The following is a 27,589-nucleotide window of genomic DNA, read 5'->3' on the forward strand; positions in this document are numbered from 1 at the left end:
ATCAAAGGGGTAGATCTCCACTCCTGACAGGAGCTGAGCCTGTTGAGGCCAGCCAGTGAAGAAGGCAAGGGACCACGCTGATGGGCCACCTCATCTCGGGGCAGGACAAGCCTGGCTTTGCTACCAGGAGGTGGACTCCCTTTTGTGCAATCCATTAAACGATGCTGAAGCCAAACACATACTTCATGGGCTTTGAAGAAAGTCACCTTCATTTCACTTGTGTGTATCCTGTTGAAAGGAAGGAAGGAAGGAAGGAAGGAAGGAAGGAAGGAAGGAAGGAAGGAAGAGGGGGAGAGAGGGGAGGGAGTATGGGAGGGAGGAAGGCTGGGAGGGAGGGAGGGAGGGAGGGAGGGCAGGAGGAAGGGAGCGAGGGAGGGAGAAAGGGAGGGAGGGAGGGAGGAAGGGCATGAGGGAGGGAGGGAGGGAGGGAGGGAAGCAGGAAGGGAGGGAGGGAGGGAGGGAAGCAGGAAGGGAGGGAGGGAGGGAGGGAAGCAGGAAGGGAGGGAGGGAGGGAGGGAGGGAGGGAAGAAAATCATAAAGCTGAGAAGTCCTGGCCTCTGTCATCAGCTGCTGCAGGTGTCCCTCCCTCCCAGCACAATGAGGGCAATGACAGGACCCGGCTGAGCGGGTGCCACAGGACAGGCAGCACCTCCATGCTGGTTCTCTGCCCAGGCTCCACCTCCGACCTGACCTCCCCATCTCTTGTCCAGGTTCGTTCTGCTGCTGCTTCCCTCCTACGCTCTTCAGCAACCCCCTCCAGCCCCAGGCCCTCTGCACAGCCTTCCCTCAGCCAGGAGGGCTCTCCCCTCCTCTACCCAGACCTCAGCCAGTGCCGCCTGCTGGAAGGGGCCTGTCCGGGCCCGAGGCTGGCCAGGGCCCCACTCCAGTCGCTCCCGCAGCCCCAGACCTCTCCTGTAGCTCAGGGAATCACAGTGAGTTCTGGATGGCTCGTCTGCTCATCCAGTGGGGCCGCATTCCGAGGCACTGACTAAAACATCTTTGCCGCTATAATTCTTTTTTTCTCCTTTAAATGAATTAGGCGGCTGAGGCCGCTGCCGCCTCAGGGTGAGGGATCCTGGATGAGCCAAGAACAGGCTCAGCAATCCGTAGCTTCGGAGTCTGTACACTCAGGCTGCCAATCAGTCCCGAAGGAGAGGCTGTGGGAGAGCCAGCCTGCTGAAGCCAGCACAGCACCCACGCCGTAGCTCTGTAAGAAGCAGACCTAGAATCAGGCCCCGCGCGGGCTGGGAGCGGACAGCAAGGGCTGGCAGAGACGAGGGACAGAGTGCCTGTGAGGGGCTCTGTGTCCTGGCCCCCCCCACCCCACCCCAGCTTTTGCCCGTGGCCCTGGCGCTCCCTGCGGGTCACCAGGGGCCAGGAGCACGGGGAGGACGCAAGCAGGCAAAGGGGTCGCACCGCCCCCCAGCGGGGCACAGTCTGGAGCAACTCTCTCCCCGTGGCCGAGGGGCCCCCCGTCCACCAGACGTGGGGGGGACAGGCTATCCCAGCAGTGTCGGCACCCACTGGTCCGGCGACACCAGCGTGAGGATGAGGAAGGGGGTTCCCTTCCCCACTGCCGTCGACATGAAGAAAGGAGGCCCCTGCATCCGCACACCCCACCTCCCCACCACATATCCCAACACCCCTCCCACCCCGTGCTTGGGACACTCCCTGGGAGGAACCAGATGTGGCTGAGAAAAACCTGATGGGATTAAGTCTCTGTCAGGAGCAGAACGAGGCCCCAAGATAGAAATGAGCTAAGTGGCTTGTTTTTTCAGAGAGCCAGGCTGGGTGGGTCTGGTTCACTGCTGTGGCCTTGGGCTAGCACCAACCCCTCGAGCAGCGGGTACTCCGTCCGTGGGCCCTCCTCCCGGCCAGAAGGTCAAGTCGGGCGAGGGTGCGGTTCTCACCAGGCCAGAGGCTGCGATGCCCTGCCAGTCCCAAGCTAGGGCATCCCGATGGATCCACACACAGTGACTATGCAGGGGCGGCTCTAGGAAGAAGGCTTGCGGGCCCGGTGGGCAGGAAATGGGCCCAGGAAGAAAGTACATCATGCAGGTGACACGGTCTCCTGGCTCTTAGACAGTGGCCATGTCCTCGAGTGGGCAGCCACAGAGGGTCTCTGGGGAGCAGGGCCAGCCCTTCAGGGTCTCACTTCGTCCAGAGCCACAGGCTGGGAGGGCCAGGACTCCTCTGGACACTGCCCTGCTTGGGCCAGGTGGACCCTGGATCAGGTGACTCAACCCCAAATACATTCCTTGTCAGGACGGACGTACAGAGCTCCACCCCAGCCCCGGAGGGATACAGCTGCCGAGGTGGGGACAGCACAGTGGAAAACTGTCCTTGCCGGAGCAGAGTCCTTCCTTCCTCATCTGGATGCCCGAGCTGGTGAGGCCCTGAGAGCCAGAAAGTCAAGAAGCTCAGGCTGGCTGAGCTTCAGCAACTTTCCCTCACCTTGTCTGCTACTTGACCCTACCTCCTGGGGCAGCCCTAGTGTACCTGTCACAGGGGGCCTGGCAGGAAGACCCCAGAGATGGGACAATCAGGGGTTCCCTGCAAGGGCAGTGGAGGGGGGAGGCCTTCAAGAAAGCCTGGGGATGTGATGGCTGGTTCGCATCACCCTTCCCAGCAGACCGAAAAGAACAAAAGTGGAGACTCTGACAACACCCCGCCCCCTCCCCACTTGGCTGCTGGGATCTCAGGGACGTGGGGTGAGAGGAGCACAGAGTGGAGGACCCTGCTCTGAACTGTGCAGGACAGCAGGGGCTGGAGACCTGGGGGCACAAGGAGGGGACCAGTCAGCGTGGTGGAGGGTCTACTCAGGGGACCACTATGGCTGCCAGCTTCTCCACCTGCCCATCCTTCCTTGATCCCACGTAGCACCTGCAGCACCCATGGCGATGGGCGGGGAGGCTCCTCAGCCCCCCTCGTCAGTGTGGGGGGCAACCCCCCAAGATGTGCAGCTGGGCTCCCAGGGGCCAGACGCCAGAGGACCTCAGGGCAAGGGCTAGAGGTGGCCACTCCTTGAGTGACACGTGAACAGCATTTATTTTCCAGGCCTTCAGCAGACGTTCCAGCCTGCTGACTGTGCTGTGCCCCGAGCAGGGCCCCGGGGCCGGAGGCACAAGAACGTGCGGTGCCTGGAGACGGGTGTGCCCTGGAATTCGGGGTGTCTGCTGAATCCACGGTGGGTCCCTAGGGGAGCGGGGACCAGGCGGGCAGGAAGGGAAGGGGCTGCAGCTCAGAATGAGGGCTCGGGGCCCTCTCACTCCAGAAGCACCTCACTGCTGGCACCCTCGCCGATGGGCCGCAGACCCGGGAGTGGGGACTTCCCTGAGGGGTGGGGGAGGCCTGCTGGACCCTCGGCTCCTTCCAGTCTGGAGCCCCGAGCCCTGAGCAGCCCGGCCGTGGCCTGAGGTCAGCCTGCATCCCCCGGGGGCACATGTCTTGTCCAGGGCCCCTGGGCCAGCCCTGCCCCGAGATCAGTTTAAGGCCTGGGAGGGCTGGGGAAAGGGGGGAGACATGCAGTGGGCCCGGGACATCGGAGAGGGAGCCCCGGGCCAGAGCACTAGCCCCCCCACCCCCACCACAGGCCCTGAGGTGGGAGCCCTGAGGCCAGGGGCCCTGCGGAGAAGCCCGGACGGAGCACAGTCCAGCTCAGCGGGGCCGCTTGCTGTCCAGAATGGCCTTCCAGTCGTCTGCCCACGAGTGCAGCCTGCGGCTGGGAGGCTGCAGCTGCAGGTGGCGATTGTGGCAGGCCGTGAAGAGGATGTGCTCCCAGCTGGGGGTCGGCTCGGCCCCTGTGGGCGGGAAAGCAGCACTTGATGCCGGCTCCAGGAGGCCCGGGGCGTCCTCAGCAACAGCGGGCCTCTCTGAGACCCGGCTTCCCCGTCGGTCAAGTGCTGACTGCGCCAGCACCGGCTCACTGGGGGGTTGCAAGGGTTAAATGAGATGGGCCACAAGGAGGAGCACCTGGGACAGCCCCCAGGGGACCCAAAGCAAACGGTGGCTTCCGTGGTGGTGGTGGTGGTGGTGGTGGTCGTTCTCACCACGGCCGCCCTCAGAGCTGAGCCCTGCTGACGCCCTGCCCTTCCCTCCCTCGTGCTTGGCCTTCCCTCGCTGGCCAGTGCCGGCCTCGCAGCTTCCCACCTGTCGACCGTGGGTAACCTTCGATCCCTCAGGTCCACCTGTCCACACCAGCACTCTGGTGCTGATCCTGTCCCCCGGGTTACAGCCTGACTCCCCGGCTCCTCCTGCACAGGCCTCCCCCCTGCTCCCCGTGGTCAGAGACAGAAGCTAGGCGGGGCTCCGTGCCCCCCATGTGCCCTGACTCTCCTTGTGGAAGCACGTGGCTTGGGAGGTCAGGGGTGGGCACACGCATGAATCCCACCCTCTGGACACACTGTGACCAGTGTGGAGATAGATGGGTGTGTTTCCCGAGCCAGCTCCAAAAGCCATTAGGGAAGCGATATTCTGTATTCTCTCACTGAGGTGACCAGAAGAATAGGCGCTAACTCTGAAAGCCCTGATGGCTACCAGGAGAGCCTGACCGAGTACAAAGGCAAAGCAGAGCAGTCAGGAGATAAAAGAAACTGAATTCTGACTGGTGTTTGAGTTCCTAGATTTACCGCAGCAGAAGCCTTCCTACCCAGTTAGGTGCGCTGATGAATTTCCCCTCTCCTCTCGAAGGTGGTATAAGGTTTGTTTGTTTGGAGGGAGGGAGGGAGTCACCCATCAGCAAAAGGGACAAATATAGCTCCTTCAACTAGACACATTATGCTTTTCTGTTTTCCAGCAGGTTCAGTCCACATTGCCCTTAGGGGAAAAAAACGGCTTGTTGCTAAAAACAAATGTTTGGAGGCCGGCCTGGTCCTCATTTTACATGAGGTATAAAGGGACTCATCCGACGAGTTACCCCAGGAGCTGGGACCTGCTTCTCCCGACTCCCAGGGGCACCCCTTCCAAGGCCAAATGCTGCCGGATGCTGAGAATAACCTTGCCTTCCCGGTAGGGGAGCATTGGAGGCTGAAGGCCTAATACACATCTGGTGATTAAGTGGGGACCACTCAGGACAGGGGCCGTGAGGCCAGCCCTGCATGCTGTCAGTCCCAGTGGCTCCCAGCTCTCCACACTTGCTCCTCACCTGAGGCAGGCCACTTGCCTGTGATGTCTGGCCGGTCATCTATGAGAAGGTCGGCAGAGACCACGGTCTTGTCTGTGGCCAGCACAATCTGATCCAGAAAGTCGGGGCCAAAGTGCTTCTCCACCCAGGCATACTGGAACACAAACAGGGAGGGGGAGAGGAAGGGGCCGTCAGGCCTGGGCACAGACACGGCTGGGGCACAGCAAGGCTTCTTCCAGGAGGAAGGGCCGCCATCAAGATGTGATGATCCCAGTGGCAGCAGAGGAAACATACTCAAGGAGATGGTGGGACTTGTCCATGTCCCCATAGCTAGAAAGCGGCAGAACCCTGGCTCAAACGCAGGCTGCCCGCACCCCAGCTCCAAGCCTGCATATGCCTGGCCTACTCAACCCAACACGCATGCTATGAAGGCCTCCTGCACCTTTTATTTTTAATGTTTATTTATTTTTGAGGGGGAGGTGCAGAGAGAGAGGGAGACAGAGGATTCGAAGCAGGCTCTGTGCTGACAGCAGGGAGCCCAGTGCAGGGCTCGAACTCATGAACCATGAGATCATGACCTGAGCCGAAGTTGGACGCTCAACCGACTAAGTCACCCAGGCGGCCTGTCATCACCCATCATCTTTTTTAAAAAAATTTTTTAATGTTTATTTATTTCTGAGAGAGAGAGCATGAGCATGAGCAGGGGAGATGGGAAAGTGGAGGTAATGGGAGTATTACCTCACGGGACTCCTTTGGGGATTAAATGGGACAATGTACGTAAAAGTCTTAGCACAGTGTCTGGCACACAGAGAGTGCTCGTACAAGGCAGCTGGACAAAGGGTGCCACTTCTGGTCTCATCTCTCCTCTCCTGTGGTTCTGATGTGTCTGAGCTGCGGGACTTAAGCAAACCATTTAACCTTCTAAGACCTGTGTCTTTGCAGTGTGGTTATGATCACATTAAATCTGCGTAGGACACAGAGTAATGCCTGACACGTAGTAAGTAGTTAACAGATGTTACTTTAGTTAAACTTTGAGAGCCCTGAATTATATGTAAAAAAAGCTACTAGAATTAAGAAGTTTAGCAAGATGGCAGGATACTAGGTCAATACGCAAAAATCACTTGTATTTCTATACCTTTGGATATTGAAACGAAAGAAACAATACCTTTACAATAGTGCCAAAAAGAAACATGAAACAGATTGACTCTACTCTTAGAAATAGTTCAGATGGTAAATTCTTTTTTTAATTTTTTTTTTAATTTTTGAGACAGAGAGAGACAGAGCATGAGCAGGGGAGGGGCAGAGAGAGGGGGAGACACAGATTCCGAAGCAGGCTCCAGGCTCCGAGCTGTCAGCACAGAGCCCGACACGGGGCTCGAACTCATGGACTATGAGATCATGACTTGAGCCGAAGTCGTCCACTTAACCGACTGAGCCACCCAGGCGCCCCTCAGATGGTAAATTTTATGTTATGTGCACTTTACCACAATCTCCAAAAATTTTTTAAAAATACTTTAAAAATAAGGACAGGCTTGGGCGCTTGGGTGGCTCAGTCGGTTAAGCGTCCGACTTCGGCTCAGGTCACGATCTCACAGTTTGTGAGTTTGAGCCCCGCGTCGGGCTCTGTGTTGACAGCTCAGAGGCTGGAGCCTGCTTCGGATTCTGTGTCTCCCTCTCTCTCTGCCCCTCCCCTGCTTGTGCTCTGTCTCTGTCTCTGTCTCTCTCTCAAAAATAAATAAACATTTAAAAAATCTTAAAAAAAATGACAGGCTTTATGCAAAAAAAAAAAAAAAAAGCACAAAAATGAAAAAAGCAAAATAGGAATAAATTTAACAAAATGTGTGCAAGACCTATACGCTGAAAAAATACAAAATATTCCTGAAGGAAATGTCAAAGATCTAAAGAAATTGTCATTTTGTATGAATGACATATGTATGAATGTTCATGGCTCAGCAGATTCAATGTCATTAGCCTTCACTGATAAGATGCAATTCAATCAAATTCCCACCAGGCTTTTTGTAGAAATTGACAGCTGGTTCTAAAATGTATAGAGAAATACAAAGGACTTAGAACAGCCGACAGTTTTTTAAATGAATAAAGTTGGAGAACTCACATCGTTTTCAAGAGTTACTCTAAAACTACAGTAACCAAGAGTGATATTCACATGAGGATAGACATTTAGATCAAAGAGACAGAATATATTTAAGAAACACACCCAAAGGTACCAGGGTAATTCAACAGAGGAACGGCTGGGCATCCACGGGCCAAAAAAAGAAAAAAACAAAACAAAACAAAAAACAACCCGACACACAAAAACTTTTATTTTTAACTCTTACCATATATAAAAAGTAACCTGACATGGGCCATAACCTAAATATAAAACCTAAAATTATAAACACTGCTCTTCCAAAGCCACAGTTAAGGAAAGGAAAAGACAAGCTACAGACTGGCAGAAAATATTTATAAAATCCGCTATCTGATAAAGGACTTGTATGTAGAATATACAAAGAATTTTCACAACTCAGACGAAGACACAAACAGCCCAAGAAAAATCAGTCAAAAAATGTAAACACTTGGGGTGCCTGGGTGGCTCAGTCGGTTGAGTGTCCGACTTCGGCTCAGGTCATGATCTTACGGTCCGTGAGTTTGAGCCCCGTGTCGGGCTCTGTGCTGATGGCTCAGAGCCTGGAGCCTGCTTGGGATTCTGTGTCTCCTGCTCTCTGCCCCTCCCCCCTCATGCTCTGTCTCCCTCTCTCTCTGTCAAAAATAAATAAACATTAAAAAAAAATTTTTTTTAAATGTAGACACTTTATCAAAGAAGGTATATAGAGGTCAAATAAGCACAGAAGAGATGCTCAACATCGTTAGTCATTAGGGAAACACAGATCCAAACTGCAGAGACAGATAACTAGGAACCTACTAAAACAGCTGAAATTTAAAAATATTGAGGGGTGCCTGGGTGGCTCGGTCGGTTAAGCCTCTGACCCTTGGTTTCGGCTCAGGTCATGATCTCATGGTTTGTGGGTTCGAGCCCCACATTGGGCTCTGTGCTGACAGCACAGAGCCTGCTTGGGATTCTCTCTCTCCCCGGCTTATGTGCATGTTCTTTAAATAAATAAGTAAACACACAGGGGCGCCTGGGTGGCGCAGTCGGTTAAGCGTCCGACTTCAGCCAGGTCACGATCTCGCGGTCTGTGAGTTCGAGCCCCGCGTCAGGCTCTGGGCTGATGGCTCGGAGCCTGGAGCCTGTTTCCGATTCTGTGTCTCCCTCTCTCTCTGCCCCTCCCCCGTTCATGCTCTGTCTCTCTCTGTCCCAAAAATAAATTAAAAAAAATAAAAAATAAAAAAAATAAATAATAATAAATAAATAAGTAAACACACAAACAAACTTTAAAGAAGTGAAACACACACCTACCATACAACCCAGCCAATCCTACTCTCGGTATCTGCCCTGGAGAAATGAAAGCATATGTCCACCCAAAGATGTGCACATGAATGTTTACAGGAAATTTATTCACAACGGCCGAAAGCTAGGAATATCCCAAATGTCCATCAACTGGCACATGGATAAACAAATGACGATCCAGCCATAGAGCAGAAATATGTTCAGCAACAGACAGGAATAAAGTCCTGATGCATGCAACAGCATCAGTGAATCTCAGAAGTATTATGCCTTTACTTTTTTTAAATGTTTATTTTTGTTCTTGAGAGAGAGAGAGAGAGAGAGACAAAGTGTGAGTGGGGGAGGGGCAGAGAGCGAGGGAAACACAGAATCCGAAGCAGGCTCCAGCCTCCGAGCTGTTAACACAGAACCCGACGCGCGGCTCAAACTCATAAACCTCAAGATCATGACCTGAGTCGAAGTCGGATGCTTAACCGGCTGAGCCACCCAGGCGCCCCTCAAAAGTATTATGCCTTCACATGAAAGCCAGACACAAACTGTATGAGTCCCTACTATACGACTTTCCATAAAAGGCAAAACTGTAGGAATGAACACATCGGTAGTTCACTCCTACCAACAATACCCAGAGAGGGACAGGGCAGGGAAAAGGGACTGACTGAAAGGGACACAAAGACACACTTTTTTTTTTTTTTATTTATTTTTTTAGAGCACTTTTAGGTTCACGGCAAAATTGAGCACAAAGTACAGAGAGTTCCCATATAATTCCTGTCCCCAAATATGCACAACTTCCCCCATTATTCACATCCTGCAACAGAGGGGGGCATTTGTTATATTCAGTGAACCTATGTTGACACATTGCTATCACCCAAAGTCCATATTTTATGTGAGGGTTCCCTCTTGGTGTTGTACATTGTATGGACTCGGACAGATATATAATGACCTGTATCTGCCATGAATAATTTCACTGCCTGAAAATCTGCTCTCCATCTATTCATCCCTCCCTCCCCACTGATCTTTTTACTGCTTCCATAATTGTGCCTTTTCCAGAATGTCATATAATTGGAATCCTCTGCTATTTTGGCTTCTTCAGATTGGCTTCTTTCACTCATAACATGCATTTAGGTTCCTCCATGTCTTTTCATGGCTTGACGGTTCATTTCTTTTCAGGGCTGAAAATATTTCATTGCCTGGGTGTACCGTAGCTTATTATCCATTCACCTACTGTAGGATATCTTGGTGGCTTCCAAGTTTTGGCTATCACGGATAAGGCTTCTATACACATCTGCACACAGGTGTTTCCGTGGACTTAGGTTTTTAACTTGTTTAGACAAATACCACAGAGTGTGATTAGTGGATCATACAGTGAGAGTGTGTTTACTTGTGTAAGGATGTGCCCAACTGTGTTCTCCAAGTGGCTGCCCCATTTTGTATTCCCACCAGCAATGAACGAGAGCTGCTGCTGTTCCACATCTCCTCCTGCATTTGGTGTTGTCAGCGTCCTGGATTTTGGCCATTCTAACAGGTGCATAGTAGCATCTCACTGTTGTTTTAATGTGTGGTTCCCTAATGGCAAAGGATATTGAGCACACTTCCATGTGCTTATTTGCTGAGTGTAAATCCTCTTTGATGTGGTGTCTGTTTAGGTCTTAAAACCATTTTTTAAAGTTTTCTTTTTTAAAAAATGTTTATTTATTTATCTTGAGAGAGAGAGCGTGCTAGTGGGGGAGAGGAGCACAGAGAGGGGGACAGAAAATTCCAAGCAGGCTCCACACTCAGCACAGAGTCAGATGCGGGGCTCGATCCCACAACCCTGGGATCATGACCTGAGCTGAAATCAAGAGTCAGATGCTTAACCGACTGAGCCACCCAGGTGCCCCAAGACCATTTTTTAATCAGGCTACCCACTTGCTTGTTGTTGACTTTTCAGAATGCTTTATGTATCTTAGAGAACAGTCCCGTATCAGTTATGTCTTTTGCAAATATTTTCTCTCAGTCTGTGGCCTGTCTTCTCATTCTCTTGACAATATCTTTTGCAGAGCAGAAGTGTTTCATTTTAACGAAGCTCAGCCTAACCCACCATTTCTTTCATGAATCGTTCCTTCGGTGTTGTATTTAAAAAGTCCGAGGTTGTATTTAAAAAGACCTAGCCAAGGTCGTCTCGACTGTCTCCTAGGTTATTTATATTCCAAGAGTTTTGCAGATTTAAATTCTACATGTAGAGCTCTAATCCATTCTGATTTCTGTGAAGCGTGTAAAGTCTATGTACAGCTTTCTTCCCCCCTGCGGATGTCCAGTTGTTCCCGCACCATTTGCTGAAACGTCTACCTTTGCGCCACAGTACTGCCTTTGCTGTTTTGACAAAAATCAGTTGGCTACATTCATGGCAGTCTATTTCTGGGCTCTCCGTTCTGTTCCACTGATCTATGTGTCTCTCCTCCCATCAATACCATTTTGTCTCACTTCCTGTATCTTTATAGTAAGTCTTTTAAATTTTTTTTTAACGTGTATTCATTTTTGATGAGTGAGAGAGACAGAGCGGGAGTAGGGGAGGGGCAGAGAGAGAGGGAGACACAGGATCCAAAGCAGGCTCCAGGCTCTGAGCTGTCAGCACAGAGCCTGAAGCGGGGCTCGAACTCAGGAACTGTGAGATCATGACCTGAGCCGAGGTCAGACACTTAACCCACGGAGCCACCCAGGAGCCCCCCCCCCTTTAAATAAATTTTTTTTTAAACATTAGCTTTTTAAATTTTATTTGTTTGCACTAAAACAAACAGTTCATCCATTTCTCCCATCCCCCACCTCTTACAACCACTGACCTGCTCTCTGCATTTATGAGCTTGGGTTGTTTTGTTTGTTTGTTTGTTTGTTTTCAGATTCCACATATAAGACAGATCATACAGTATTTGTTTCTGTCTGTCTGACTTATTTCTCTCAGCATAATGTCCCCAAGGTCCATCCATGTTGTCACAAATGGCAAGATTTTCTACGACTGAGTCATTTCATTGTGTATAATAACTAAATTTCTTTATCCATTCATGCATCAACGGACACTTAGGTTGTTTCCACATCTCGGCTATTGTAAATAATACTGCAACGAACAAAGGGGTGCATGTATCTTTTCAAATTACTGTTTTTGTTTTCTCTGAATAAATACCCAGAAGTAAAATTGCAGGATCATTCGGTAGTTTTGTTTTTCATCTCTTGAGGAATCTTCACTCTGTTTTCCTGAGTGGTTGTACCAATTTGCATTCCCACCAACTGTGCACAAGGACTCCCTTTTCTCTACATTTCTCGCCAACACTTACTATTGCTGGTCTTTTTGGCAACAGCCAATCTAGCAGGTGTGAGATGACACCTCATTGCGGTTTTGATTTGCATTCCCCTGATAATTAATCATGTTGAGCGTCTTTGCACGTACCTGTTGGCCATGTGTGTATCTTCTTTGGAAAATGCCTATTCAGATCTTTTGCCCATTTTTTAATCAGATTGTTTGGTTTGGGGGTCGTTTTTTCTTATGGAGTTGTAGGAGTTCTTTATATATTTTAGATATCATTTTTACAATTATTTTCTTTCATTCAGGAGGTTGCCTTTTCATTTTGTTGATGGTTTCCTTTGTTGTGCAGAAGCTTTTTAGTTTGATGTAGTTATCACTTGTTTATTTTTGCTTTTGTTGCCTTTGTCTTGGTGCCAGATTCAAATCACTGCCAAGATGTATGTCAAGGGGTTAACTGCCTATTTTTCTTCTGTTTTAAGGTTTCAAGTCATACATTATGGTCTTTAATCCATTTTGAGTTAATTTTTGTGTGTGCTGTAAGACAGTGGTCTAGTTTCATTCCTTTGCACGTGGCTGTCCAACTTTCCCACCATTTCTTGGAGGCTGTCCTTTCTCCATTATCTATCCTTGACTCCTTTGTCCTAAATTAATTGACCACACATGCATGGGTTTATTTCTGGGCTCTTTATTCTGTTTCATTGATCTAGGTGTCAGTTTTATGTCAAGACTATACTGTTTTGATTACTATAGCTTTGCAACATCGCTTGAAATCAGGGAGCGTGACACTTCCAGCTTTGTTCTTCTTTCTCAAGAGTGCCGTGGCTATTGGGGTCATTTGTGGCTCCAAATTTTTGGATTGTTTGTTCTAGTTCTGTGGAAAAATACCAATGTTTTTTTTTATAGCAATTGTACTGAATCTGTAGATTATTTTTGGATAGTATGAATATATATTTTTTAAGTTCATTTATTTTGAGAGAGATAGCATGAGTGGGGAAGGGGCAGAGAGAGAAGGAGAGAGAATACCAAGTAGGCCCCACACTGCCAGCACAGAGCCTGCTGTAGGGCTCGAACACACAAAACCATGAGATCATGACCTAAAGGCCCAAACCAAGAGTCAGACGCTTAACCAACTGAGCCACCCAGCGCCCCTGGATAATATGAAAATTTTTTAAATATGAATTCTTCCGATTCATGAGTACAAAATATCTTGACATTTATTTGTATCTTCTTCAATTTCTTTCATTAAGGTCTTATAGTTTTTAATATACAGGTCTTTCACCTCCTTGGATAAATTTATTCCAAGGTATTTTATTATTTTTGATGCAATTATGAATGAAATTTTCTTAATTTCTCTGACAGTTCATTATTAATGTAAAGAAATACAACAGACTTTTGTGTAGGATTTTGTATCCTGTAACTTTACTAAATTTGTTTATTAGTTCCAGCAGTTTTTTGGTGGAGTCTTTAAGGTTTTCTATATGTAATATCATGTCATCTACAAACAGTGACAGTTTTACTTCTTCCTTTCCAATTTTTTTTTCTTGCCTAATTGCCGTGGCTAGGACATCCAATATTATGTTGAATAAAAATCCTGTCTTGTTCCTGCTCTTAGAGGAAAAGCTTTCAGCTGTTCACCATTGAGTAGAATATTTGCCATGAATTTGCCATCATGACCTTTATTATGTTGAAGTACATTCCCTCTATATCTGCTTTGTTGAGAGTTTTTATTAAAATGGATATTGAATTTTGTCAAATGCTTTTCTGCATCTAGTGGGATGATCATATAATTTTTATCTATTTTGTTAATGTAGCACATCACTTAGTTGATTTGCATACGTTGAGCCATCCTTACACTCCTGGAACAAATCCCACTTGATCATGGCATATGATCCTTTAAATGTATTGTTGAAATCAGTTTGCTAGTATTTTATTGAGGAATTCTGCATCTGTATTAATCAGGGATATTGACCTCAAATTTTCTTTTGTGTGGCATTCTTGTCTGGTTTTGGGATCAGGATAATGCTGGTCTCATAAATGTGTTTCAGAGTCCCTCCACTCCCCTTCCATTTTTTTTTTTTAACGTTTTTTATTTTATTTTTGGGACAGAGAGAGACAGAGCATGAACGGGGGAGGGGCAGAGAGAGAGGGAGACACAGAATCAGAAACAGGCTCCAGGCTCCGAGCCATCAGCCCAGAGCCCGACGCGGGGCTCGAACTCACGGACCGCGAGATCGTGACCTGGCTGAAGTCGGACGCTTAACCGACTGCGCCACCCAGGCGCCCCTCCCCTTCCATTTTGGGGAAGAATTTGAGAAGGGTTGGGATTAATTTTTCTTTGAATGTTCGGCAAGATTCACCAGTGAAGTCGTCTGGTCATGGACATTTGTTCACTGGCAGGTTTTTGGTTACTGACTCATTCTCCTTGGTAGTAACTGAGCTGTTCGGATTTTCTATTTCATTGTGATTTAGTCTTGGAAGGTTGTGTTTCTCAGAATCTATCCATTTCTTCTACTGTTGTCCAATTTGCTGGCATATAATTATTCTTAGTGGTCTCTTATCCTTTGTATTTCTGTGGTATCAGTTGTGACAACTCTTTCATTTCTGGTTTTATTTGAGACCTCTCTTTTTTCTAGCACATTATTTTCTGTATTGTAAAAGGCTGTTTCCTTTTTATTTTGCTTCACAGTCATTTTTATATATAATTTACATATCATAAAATTCAGCAATTTTGAGTATACATTTCAGTGGGTTTGCTTTAGTAATCCACTATGTTGTGCAACCATTGCCCATGTAATTCCAGAATGTTTCCATCATCCTCCCCAAAAAACCCTACGCCAATTACCATGAACAGCCAATTTTTTTATAAATAGTAGTTGGGGCCAAAACATGAGCCCCAGTTTGAGACTCCTAGGTAGCACAAGAGGTGGGAGGTACCACCAGAGAAAGTTCCTGAAATGTTGGCAGTATGACTCTCACTGCTCCTAAAAGAAATTATGGTTTATTTTGGCGGCAAATGATGTGCTTTTAGTGTAAGTCTTACAGGAGGTTTAAGTTCTGGGAGCAGTTGGACAACTTTGGTGTGAAATATGTGAAGAAATTTCATTCATTACCTTCTGAAGTTCAAAACTCGGCCGACATTTTTTATTTGAGTTCAAGTGAAGAGGCTCACTTATGGGGTGGAAATGTTTAACATTTATTCTTAAAATCAAACACAGAATCTAGCAGACATATCATCTGGAGACCAGACTTCAAATGAAAAGCACATGTCCCATTGTTACGTCCAAGCATCTCTTAATCCCACTTGTGATTGGAATACGGAAAAGTAACAGTAAAAAAATCACGCTTGAGCATGAAGCATTTACTGTAGATTGTTTTTAAATCTCTTCGGGGGGAAAAAAAAACCTAGTAATATCGTGCTAAGTTCTGAATCAGGTGGAATTAGAAAAGGGGGTCAGCATAGCACAGGTACAGAGCACAGGCCCTGGAGTCAGACTGCCCAAACCTGACTCGCCATTTCTCGCTGCTGACCTTGGGCAGGTGACTTAACCTCTCTGTGCCTCAGTTCCCTCATCTGTAGAATGGGGATAATAACAATACCTACTTCAAAAGGCTATTATGAAGTTAATGGGTCATTGCAGGTGAAGCCCTTGCCTGCATGTACATCTGGGTGTAAAATGTCAGCACGGTCGAGCCAGAAAGAAGATTCTGGTTCTGATAACCTGAATGGTACCTAATTCTGACACCCTAAGTATGATAAAGAAGCTGACCTCTTAGCAATTGGGTTTCCTTCCTTTGATTGGGTCTCGAGGGGAATCAACTAAGGAGAAAAACTCCCACTTCTGCTGCCAAAGGCTGATGCTGTCCTGGGGGCAGGCGCGGAGGGAAAAACTCTGTGAGAGGTCCAGGTCGTGGGCACCCACCGGGGCTGCCACGGGGGCAAAACATCCATCCTCGGTTGACGTCCTGAGACAGGACATCACTCCACCGCAGGCACCAGCGGAAGAATCAGCAGCAGCCGCCTGCCCCCAGCCTCAGCTGGCCAAGGACAGAGGGTCCGTGTACTAGGGATGGGAGGGTACACGGATGGTGGGAGGGGAGGTGGCTACAGCTACTTTCAACTCTTCGCAAGACACAGTCAGTCCGCCTTCCCCTCTGGCTTCCGGTGGGGGCGGGGCGGGGGGGGGAGGAGGTGACAATGTAGCTGAACGGTGACAGAGGGCTGGGAGATGAGCTTGCACCCCAGCCGGATCCCAAGCCCACATCCCAGCCAGGCCCCAAGGCTACCAGCCAACACAACTCACCCAAAGTTCCTCAAACATACCCCGCATTTTCCTGTCTTCATGTCTTTGTTCAGTACTCCACTCCCTCCACTGACCGACCCTCTGTGGCCCGGCCTGGCCCCTGCCTGACGCCAGCACAGAGCCAACGGTGTGACCCTCCCTCCCTGTGGTGTGGGTCATGGTAGACCCTCCTTGTGGGAGCCAGGAATTCTATCTCCTGGAATCTATCCTGTGGACACAATCATATGAAGATTTATTTACAAGATGACTTTGGCTATTAGCAATCATGTTTTTCCAAGAATACTTGGTGACAGAACAAAGGCTAAAACTACATTAAGTGCAAAGAGGATGCTAAACCACAGGAGGTTTAAGTTTTGTTAAAATACATGTATTGTATCTAATATGCATCAAAGAGAGGGTGCCTGGGTGGCTCAGTTGGTTAAGCATTTGACCTCGGCTCAGGTCGTGATCTCACGGTTTGTGGGTTCGAGCCCCGCGTCAGGCTCTGTGCTGACAGCTGGGAGCCTGGAGCCTGTTTTGGATTCTGTGTCTCCCTCTCTCTGCCCCTCCCCTGCTCTTGCTCTCTCTCTCTCTCTCAAAAGTAAACATAAAAAAATTAATACGCATCAAAGAGAAACTAGAAAGAAACACCTCAAAATATTAATAGTGTTTTCATCACAGGTAGCAGTTTTATAGCCAGGGTTTTGTTATTTTTTCCCTTTGTTTGGTCAGGGCATCCACTGCCCACTATTACTGAGCCCCTTCCTCTGATAACAGCACCTCGCTTTTTCTCTTCAAAGACCCCTGGCCTTGATGGGATGTCAGTCAGGATGCCCACCGTCCCCTGACCAAGGGCGGGGAGCGTGACCTGAGCTCAGCTGGTAAGCCTCCCTCCTAGGAACGTGAATCTTGGGCAAACACACCCACGGACGGAGAACGAATGGGGCTTTGGTCTTTGCGGGCACAAGTGCTCGGAGAGACCCCCTGCTGGCTCTGGCTCCCCAGCGGCTTGTCGACGGGCTGCTCCTTCAGATCCTCCAGTGGTTCTCTGAGCAAAGCAACAGCCTCCTAAAAGACCCTATTTTTCTTCAAGTTAGCCGGACACCGTTGATGTCGCTTGCAACGAAGGAGTCCCAAGTGGTATCATCTGTGTTCACTGGACTCTGAGCCTTCCGCAGTGCGCAGGCACTGCTGGTGGGAGCAGCTAAGGGCGCGGGCTCTGGGACGCGCGGCTCTGGACCAGGCCCCGCTGCCTGTACGATCACCAGGCTCAGGGACAAGCTGCCTCGCCTCTCTCAGCCTCCCTCTTCGTCCCTCACATCAGAGGAGCACCCTGTTTCACAGGGAGCTGCCGTACTGATAATAAAAGTACAGTGCCTGGCATAGCTAAGGCATCAGATCAACGGCAAACATCGTTACTAGAAGATGTTTGATGCGCGCCTGTTGAATCTATGCATCCGACAACAAACACTGAGTGCTGTCAGCGTGCCAGGCACTGGGACCAAAAGTAAGCAAGACAGACACAGTCGCTGCCCTCATGGGGCTTGCAGTCTAACAAATCACAAGACACAGACGAAGACGTAAACCCCTTGCAAGCGTTTATACAGGAAACAACGGGCTGAGGGATGGAACAGCAAGGCAGGGAAAGAACAAACTTTTAGATACGGGCAGGAAACGGGGTTGGGGGGCAGCTGAGTGAGGCCTCAGGGAGGAGGAAGAACCAGGGCATGCAGACGGCCCAGCACGTTTAAGGGCACGAGCCAAGAACACCGGGCCTGCTCGAGAAATAGGAACACGGAGCATCCATTGAGAACGGAGGGTCAGGAACTCAGGATGGCAGGAGAGACGGGGGGCCTTGCGGGTTATGATGAGGAGTTTGTGTGTGTGCGCGCGTGTATTTTAAAATTCCATTTTAAGTGCGCCGGAAAACTACTGAAAGGTTTTACAGCGTGGGACTCCCATGATCTACTTTGTAGAACCGTGTGGAACTGAAACGAGCAGGCAGTACAGACGGCTCCTTTGGTGGTTCTGGGAAGAGAAGCTAAGGTGGTGTGACGGAGAGAGAAGCAGGCGGATGCCAGGAGCCCGAACAGGAAATACAACTTGCTGATGCCCTGGGCGTGGGGGTAAGAAGGGCATCACCGAGATGGCTCTGTGGCTCTCAGACTCAGAGGCTGGTGGACGATGCCAGTTTACTGAGAGGGACAGACAAACATGAAATGGGGGCATCAGGAGCCCGGGGGCATCAGGTTTGAGTTATCCAGAGCTCAGAGGGCGGTCTTGGGCTGAAGCCATAAGGTGAGAGGGCGCTTGAGTCCACAGGAACGCAGGAATGGCTGCCATTTTCTCAGTCTTACTCCACTAAGCACCAGGCGATCACCCTGACCACCCACTACAAGCACAGTTGAAACAGTTACTCTGGCCCAGTGACTCACCCCTGCGGGTGCACCTGGTGGACTTGTTAAAACACACTGGGCCGCTCCCAGAGCTTCCGACTCGGAAGGTCACAGGAAGGGCTGGAAAACGTCCACTTCTACCAAACGTCTGGGGGATGCAGATCCCGCCGGTCTGGGGACCTGACTTCGGATCATTGCTCTGCTAGAAGCAGCGGGCCAGGCCTTCAGTCCTAACTCCACTCTTACTGATGGCGGGTCCTTAGCTCCCCTGAGTTTAGTGCAACTCATGTTAAAAGTCAGAGGGTAACCAGGGAATGGGTGAGGAGCACGGAATGCGATGGTGACGGCCAAGTGCCTCGCCTAATGCCACCGTTCCCTGCTCAGCAACGGTGAGTTCCCATTGCACTTAAAGCACACCCAAGGCACTCAATGTCGTGCGGACTGTGTATGTTTGGTTCCTAACATGGAGCTGGAGAGAGGAGAGACTGTGTGAGACGCTTGAGAAAATTCCATGCCGAGCAATCCCCCTGAGTGGGGGGGGGGGGGGGGTGAGGGGTGGGCGGTGTTCTGGGCGCCCAGTCCCGCCTTCCTGGACTTGGGAGGCTGCCCCCACTTCCCGTGAACCCACCTGTGGTAGGAGTGCCCACCTCCCGGGCAACACACCTTTCCGGTGGGTTTGGTACCACTTGTTCTCAATTTCCAGAAAAGCCCCAGCATTACGTCATTCTAGTTCTTTCCAATAAAGATGACATGAGCAAGACGCCACGTAACCGCCTCACCTTTGTAAGACTTTTGTGTGAACAGAGTCAGGCGCCCCAGTATTTGGGTGGGGGTTGCCTCCACGGCCTCCCCTGGCACGTTTCTCTCGTCTCACCCTTCACAAATGATGCTTCCCTAACATGGGGGTGGTCAGCCTCCCCAGAGAACCTGGCACCCTCCCCAGGGTCCACGCAGAGAACGTGCTGGAATTTCAGACTGGTGCTAGAGAAGATCTTTGGGAGAGGAGTCGCTGGCACGGACAGGAGGGACGGATGGGAGAAGAGGCAGCCACGAGGCCGCCCGAGCTCCCGAAGGCGGTGCGGTGAGGGCCGTGCCTTCCCCCGGGGGGTACTGAGTGCCAGCACCCCTTACCCGCGGCACCATGGGGTAAAGGTGAGAAGAGGCAAAGCACCAGGCCCTCCAAGCAAGCTGCACATCTTACCTTCTCGTAGGGACAGTACTTGTACATCTTGATGGGGCTCGTGCAGATGAAGACATCAGTGCTGCGACAAGAGGAAGGAGAGTCAGCCTGAGCACCCACGTCTCCGCGGCCTTCGTCACCCCCGCCCTCCTGCTCTGCGGGCGTCAGGCCCTCACGGCTCTGCACCCGTCACCTGGAACCGGAAAACCCACCGCCCTGCATTGCTGTCCAAGCCAGAGACATCTGCTCTGTCCCACAGCCCTGAACAGCCACGTGCGACATCACCTCCGGCCCTGCGACCAGCTCGGGGACAGGCATCCCACGGACGGCACTTCTGCATGTGGCCGGAGCCAGTGAGCTGGCGAATCTCTCGCCCTCTCGGGGATCTGAACGGGGAGATGCCGCGAGGAGGAAGCATGAGCGACGAGAGGCCTTAAAAGGATGCAGAGCAAGTTACCTGAGGGAGAATCAGGGCCTCATGCCATGCAAAGGAAAGAACCCTGTGAGGGAGGAGCCTTCCGAGGGAGTGTGCCCGCCAAGCCCTCCGTCGGAGGTGACAGAGAGCAGCGGCCCCATCCTCTGGGTCAGGCTAAGCGGCCGTACGATGGCAGGGAGGCCCCTCAAGACGGGCACGGACTCTGCTGAGGAACACCGCCTCCCCACCATCTGGCTCTGCTCCGGTGACAGTGGGGAACTGACAGGAAGGGCCTCGTCCCCACGGCCCAGGGGCCCCGACACAGCCATCTGGTCCCAAACAGCCACATAAAGCCGGCATCGAACGAGCCTGGGAAGACTAGGTTTCCTGGCTCCTTTTCTCTTTGGCAAATTAGTCCCCCGAGAGTCCGACCGACGTCAGACTGCCAGGTCCCCAGGCAAGAATGCCTGTGCCGTCCAGCGACCCCCGAGGCTCGGCTCTCGTGGCGCTGCCCCTGCCACCCTCACTGTCCCCGCCCGCGTGCAGGGTCCGTCCCGTAGGCACTCAGCCTCTCCTCGAGGTGCGCTCTCCACCCCCTGCCCGCACTGAAACCTGGCCTCGCGCGAGGAACCTGCCTCCCCTGCGTGCCGTGCAGCGAAAGCTGTTTTTCCCTCACACCCCACGTGCCTCAGAGACACAACATGAGGAGGCTCTTCCTCGCTTCCAGACCTTTCCTCCTGTTAGAGTGGATGGTCCGTCAGGTTCTAACAGGAGGCCTAGAGGCCAGCAGAGAGGAAGTCCCGGTCAACTGTCAGGAAAAGTCACAGGTGCCGTCCAGGCAGCACCCCGAAACAAAACCCCGAGAAACCGGATCAAACCAGACAGGCCCAAGATGGCTGACAGAGTATCACTAAAATCTCCTCCCTAAGGGAGCCTTGACAGGACCCCCCCACCCCCACCCCCGACCAAATCAGGAAGAAAAAGCGAGTAACCCACGGTCCTGGAAGGGACCGCCCCCTGCTTCCAAGAAATCCCCGACTCAGGGAATGACTATTCCACCCTGCTGCTAACACCTGCCGGTGAAAGACAGAGACTCAAACCCCGGTGGGCACAGCTCTCTCTTGAGCTCGCCGGGCCTCACCCCTCGAGAGTGTACTTCCGCTTTAATACACCTCCTGGCCTGTACTGCTCATCCGTTGCGTTGTGTCTGTCCTTGAAATCTTTCGGGAGACCAAGAGCCTCCTGTGACACCTTTGGACAGGCTGGGCCGAGGCCTCGGGGCCCCGGGCCTCCCCCGTCCCGTCCGCACAGCAACACTCCTTCAAAATCCCTGACTCGGTGAAGCCTGTGCCCGACGGCCCCACGCCTGCTGCCCTTCCCAGCTGCCGTCACCTGCCACCTGCCCAGGGGCCGTCCCTCATCCCCCCCACCGCCCAAGGGCTCACCGACGTGCCTCCATCCCGCCCCATCAGCCTCCTCAGTGGCCACAACGTGGACACGCGCACTGTGCACACACAGTGGACCCAACCCCACCTCCCAGGTCCAGCCTGCACGCCTCCAAAATCCTCCCCTGCCCCACCTCCGACACCCTTCCCACGGCCACACCTGGATTGTGTCCTCACTCTGCCCGCCACCTGCTGTCCTCCTGGCGGAGGCATCTTCACTCAATGGCAAGACAACAACCCCGAGGCTCAGCACGCTTCTGTCATCCCTGGCCACCGCCCTCCCTCAGGTCCCTGTGGCCCCCCTGCCATCTCCCCGCTCGTCCTTCTCTCTCTCCACCAAGGCCCTGAAAGAACCCACCTCTCTGGCTTCTACCTGCACCCAAGGAACCCAATGTTGCACATGATCGGTTTGGCCGTTTTAACCTTAAATTCATGACCACAACCCCAAGGCAGTGGTGCAGGAGCCCGGCAGCCTTTCCCCGCGAGGCCCCGCCGTGTGCTCGTGTTTCCGCTCCCCAGGACAGCCATGGCACCACCCCCCTTTCCTCAGACTTCTCGGCCGCGAGACCCCCTGTCTTCCCATCGTGGATTCTAGAGACGTGCCTGTGCCTGAACTTCCTTCTCTCGCTCAACGGCACGGGAGGAACAGGCCTGCCTCCCTCCCTCCTCTCAAGGCAAGCCCTTCACTGGTGTCCTGGATTCCATCCCTTTATCTTCGCAAGGAGATACTTGCAGGGGCGACACTTCGCAGGGGCCCTGCGACACCCCCTTTCCCTGCGCTCCTCTTCCATACAACTCCTTCGAGCGTGTTCTGTTCTCTCCCGTCTTGTAACATACATATACACACACGCGACCTTGACCTCACACCCGCCCCTGTGACCTCCCATCTCTCTGACCCAATACATCTGCCAGGCGGCCTGCACTTGGTGACCCCACTTGCTCACCTCCGGTGCCTGCTTCAACCCACCCAGCCTGGAGCCCACCCCCTCTGCTCCACGGGAAGTGCCTGTTGTCACCAAGGACCCTCATGTCACCATACCCCACGCACACCCCACTCTCCTCTTGCTCACCAGCACCCGAGCGGCCGTGCCCTCCTCTGTGACAGCTCCTGCATTGGCACGCCTGCCCCTCGCCGGCCACCCCAGCATAATCTCCCAGCCTCTCTGCTGGTTCTGACCCTCAGGGGCTCTTTGCCTACACTCCCTGCTCAGTGACGTCATCCAAGGCTTTACACGCCATCTTTATGCTGGTGCCCCCCCACTTTAACTTCACAGTCCAGCCCTCTCCCCCGCGTGCCAGGCTCGCATCCCTAATGGTCTACTGAGTGTCTCCATGTGGACATCTCGTCAGCATCGCAGACTCGGTTTTTCCAAAACGGAACATGTGGTCCTCCCCGCTCCCCAGACCTGTTCCTTCCCTAGTTAATGGCACTATTATATTCATCTAGCCGCTCAAGAAAAAAATGAAAAATCACGCCTTTTCCTACCCTTCGCCCAGCTCCAATATCCATCCCCAGACCTATGGGGTCTACCTCCAACGCGTGTTTCATTCCACCGACTCCCCTCCACGGTCCTCACCCCAGTCCCAAGCCCCGCCATCGCTTACTGAGTTACCACAACCACCTCTGATGGTTCCTCAGTTTCCAATTCTGCCCCTGCCAAGCCTTCCTACCCCCATGCCCCGGCCAAGCATCCAGACTGACCTTTTTTTTTCCCCCCCGAGGGAGACTGTGAGCAGGGGAGGGGACAGAGGGACAGAGACAGAATCTGAAGCAGGATCCAGTCAGCACAGAGCCCAACGCAGGGCTCAATCCCATGACCCTGGGATCATGACTTGAGTCAAAATCAAGAGTTGGACGCTTACCCCACTGAGCCATCCAGGTGCCCCCACAGTTAACATTTTGAGGAAACGTTTTCTCTAGCGTTTTCCACAGCAGCTGCACGCCTTTACAATCCGACCAGCAGTGATAAGGGTTCCAAATTCTCCACATCCTCGGCCACGTTTATGATTGTCCTGTTTTTTTTATTATTACGGTCATTCTTGTGGGTACGAAGTGGTATCTCATTACGGTTTTGATTTGCATTTTCCTACAGACGAATGATGTCGGGGCCAATTTTCATGCCCTCGTTGGCCATTTGCATATCTTCTTTGGAAAACTGCCTGTCCAAACTTAGCGCCCCAAGCCCATGGTTTTAAAATCTAAGTTAGGGGCGCCTGGGTGGCGCAGTCGGTTAAGCGTCCGACTTCAGCCAGGTCACGATCTCGCGGTCCGTGAGTTCGAGCCCCGCGTCAGGCTCTGGGCTGATGGCTCGGAGCCTGGAGCCTGTTTCCGATTCTGTGTCTCCCTCTCTCTCTGCCCCTCCCCCGTTCGTGCTCTGTCTCTCTCTGTCTCAAAAATAAATAAACGTTAAAAAACAAACAAAAAAAAAAAAAGTAAAAGGTCTGTAAGCATACACCCCAAATTGTTAACGAGGATAGAAAGAGCGGGGTTGAGGGAGATGTACATGGGAGAGTGGAGAAAATGGGCAACTCACATTTTTTCACATATGTACACACTGCATTTTTCATAAGAATATACTCGTGTATTACTGAATAATAATAATAATAATAATAATAATAATAATAATAAAGGGTAGGGGCACCTGGGTGGCTCAGTCAGTTGAGCGTCCGACTTTGGCTCAGGTCGCAATCTCGAGGTTTGTGAGTTCAAGCCCCGCTTCGGGCTCTCTGCTGTCAGCACAGAGCCTGCTTTGGATCCTCTGTCCCCCTCTCTCTCTGCCCCTCCCCCACCAAAAAATAAAAATAAACACTAAGAAAAAAAGGGTAGTTGCCACTGAAGATAGTCCGAGGAAGCACAGCCCCTGCTCGGCGCTGGTGGAGGAAGGACACAGCATGCCAGGAAGGCTGTTTTAGGACAGTGGGCAGATAAGGTATTCGCTCACTGTTCCCCTCCTACCTGACACCCCCTTGCCTTCTGCACCTGCCAGATCCCTTTTCATTTTTCAAGATGACAGCTCAAGTGTCGCCACCTCCTCTGGGGAGTGTTAGCTCCTGCCTTCTGTATTCATACATCTACCACGCCACTTCTAGAACTATGTTCTAGTCATCTGTTTACTAGTGAACTCTTTGAAGGCAAGATCTCTTACCTACTTCTGTATCTGCAGCATCTTCTAGGAAGCCTAGCATGTAGCAGATGCCTGACAAATATTCCTTAAGTAACATTTTATTTTTATTTTTTTTTATTTTTTTTAAATTTTTTTTCAACGTTTTTTATTTATTTTTGGGACAGAGAGAGACAGAGCATGAACGGGGGAGGGGCAGAGAGAGAGGGAGACACAGAATCGGAAACAGGCTCCAGGCTCCGAGCCATCCATCAGCCCAGAGCCTGACGCGGGGCTCGAACTCACGGACCGCGAGATCGTGACCTGGCTGAAGTCGGACGCTTAACCGACTGCGCCACCCAGGCGCCCCCTTAAGTAACATTTTAAACCTTGGCCTCTGTCTATTTCGGTACTAGATACAAAGCTATCCACTTAGTTACTGACTAGATCCCTCTCTCTCTCTGTCCAAACTTTGGGCACTGACTGACCTTAGGAATCTACCCTGTTAGGAGCCAAATGGAAGTACAAGACCTGTGGTATGGTCTAGACTTGCATTTTCACAAAAGCGTTAACAGGGAAGCTGTGGGGGGAAAAGTGTTCTAGGCTAGAATACATATGAAGAATGCTATATCCTCTGCTACCCCAGTGAAGGGTCATGATGCACACACTAGCAGTCTGGAAGCCCTTAGAAGTCTGATCTTAATCCAATCCCCCCCCATAGTGTTTTGGTTAAAGAATACTTTTTTGTTGCATACCTATTAAATCTTGCAGGATAGCAACCACAGCAGCTAACATCTACTGAGCACTTACAATGTGCCAGGAGCTATATATACTGAGGACTTTCTCATAACCCTCCTTCTACACTTGAAGAAACTGAGACCCAGAAAGTTTAATAACTTGCCCAACATCTCAGAGTTAGATTCGGGAAAAGCCCGGATTTGAGCCTGGGCAGCCCAACTCCAGTTAGGATATAACCTTAACCACTACGCTATCTAGCACCCCAGAATACAGTTGGCTGAATGTGGTCCAGGAAACGCTGATCCAAACCCAAATAGAATTTTGAACAGCTTCAGTGCAGATACACATACGCTTTGCCCCTCTAGGCTCTTCCTGTAGGTGGAAGAAGTCGTACAACAGTATTCCACCATAAATCAAGTTCAAATCATACACCAGAATGAAATACAGTACTCTGCAGGACCTGACTCAAGTCTAAAACTAAACTGCCAACCAAATGAGTCTGAAAAACTCTAACTCAAAGTTCTAATGGTGGAACTTTGAACACTGATGATTTGGGGAGGCATTTATATGGCACAGTAAAGACCAAATCATACCTTATGTTTGATTGGTCAGCCAGGCTGGTAAATTCAAGCAAAACTGTGACCAATAAAAGTTTATACAAGTCTAGAAATAAATCTTAAACATTTATGGTCAGTTGATGTTTGTCAAGGAAGCCAAGACCATTCAATAGAAGGAAAAAAGAGTCTTTTCAACAAATGGTTCTGAGAACTGGATTTTCACTGACAAAAGATTGAGGTGGGACCCCTTCCTTACACTTTATGCAAAAATTAACTCAAAATGGATCAAAGACCTACATGTAAGAGCTAAAACTATAAAGTTCTTAGAAGAAAACACAGGAGCAAGTCTTTGTGACCTTGGCTAAGGCACATGATACTTAGATACGACAGCAAAAACACAGGGGCAAAAGAGAAAAACAGGTAAAGTGAACTATATCCAAATAAAAACTTTGGGTTTCAAAGGACACCACCAAGAAAGTAAAGCAACAATCCACATGGGATGAGAGAATATATTTGCAAATCATATATCCGATAAGGGACTTGTTATCTAAAATAAAGAACTCTCAAAAATTAGCAATAAAAAAGATCAATAACCCAACTGAAAAAAAGTAGGAAAGGATCTGAATAAACATTTCTCCAAAAAGGATAAACGTATGGTTAAAAAGCACACCAGAAGATGCTCAAAGCATAAGCCCTCAGAGAAATGGCAAATCAAAAGGACGATGAGATATCTCTTCACACCCACTAGGACGGCTGCAATAAAAAAGACCGCACGGGGAGCCTGAGTGGCTCAGTTGGTTATAAGTATTCAACTTTGCATCTCAGCTCAGGTCTTGATCTCAGAGCATGAGTTCAAGCCCTGCACTGGGCTCCATGCTATGTGTGAAGCCTCCTTTAAAAAAAAAAAAAAAAAAAAAAGCCCACAAGTGTTAGCAAGGGTGTGATGGAATCCTCATACATTGCTAACGGGAACGTCAAATGGTACTGTCACTTTGGAAAAGTTTGGCAGTCCCCAAAATGTTACACATGGATTTACCGCAAGACCCAGCAATTCTGCTCCTAGGTATATACACACCTAAGAAAAACGAAAACATATGACCACAAAAAAACCCAAAACTTGTACCTGAGTGTCCATGGCAGTATTATTCTTAATACCTAAAAAGCAGAAACAACCCAAGCGTCTACTAACTGATGGACAGATGAACAAAACGTGGCATATCCGTATCGTGGAATATTACCCAGCCATGAAGTACTGATTTGTGCTAGGAAGCAGATGAACCCTGAAAACACAAGACGGCATAAAAGAAGCCAGTCTCAAAAGACCACACAGTGTATGGACATGAAATGCACATGAAATGTCTCGCACGGGCAAATCTACAGAGTCTTAGAGTAGACGGTGGCTGCCTAGGGTTGCAAGGGAAGGAGAAGAAGGGGTGGTGACTGCTGATGGGTTTAGGGTTTCTTTTGGGGGTGATGAAAGTGTTCTGAAGTTGACCATGGTCATGAGTGCACAACTCTGCGAACACACCCGTTGAATTAGACACTTTAAATGGCTGTACGGCACGCGAACTACATCTCAGGATGGCTTTTGTGTTTTCTGTTTTAAGTCCTCAGGGAAGGCCATCATCTGTAACTGCTGATGGATTTTAGTGGGTGGTTATGGAGCGGGAGCTTCAGC

General features: G+C 50.4%; 1 protein-coding gene across 4 annotated transcripts in view; it reads right to left on the reverse strand.

Moving 5' to 3' along the window:
• Positions 1-3,008: 3,008 nt before the first annotated feature.
• The window catches only part of NT5M (5',3'-nucleotidase, mitochondrial), a 28,861-nt gene continuing 4,280 nt past the window's right edge, over positions 3,009-27,589 (reverse strand). The window contains exons 3-5 of one of the 4 annotated variants that reach the window (XM_058705946.1): positions 19,677-19,737; positions 5,162-5,276; positions 3,009-3,800 (exon numbers count right to left, since the gene is read on the reverse strand). In XM_058705946.1, the coding sequence (XP_058561929.1) occupies positions 3,658-3,800; positions 5,162-5,276; positions 19,677-19,737 (319 nt within the window). In that variant the 3' untranslated portion in view covers positions 3,009-3,657. The other 3 variants (XM_058705945.1, XM_058705948.1, XM_058705947.1) reach the window with 3 other exon arrangements.

The sequence above is a fragment of the Neofelis nebulosa genome, chromosome 16 (assembly GCF_028018385.1).
Source record: "Neofelis nebulosa isolate mNeoNeb1 chromosome 16, mNeoNeb1.pri, whole genome shotgun sequence".
NCBI lineage: Eukaryota > Metazoa > Chordata > Mammalia > Carnivora > Felidae > Neofelis > Neofelis nebulosa.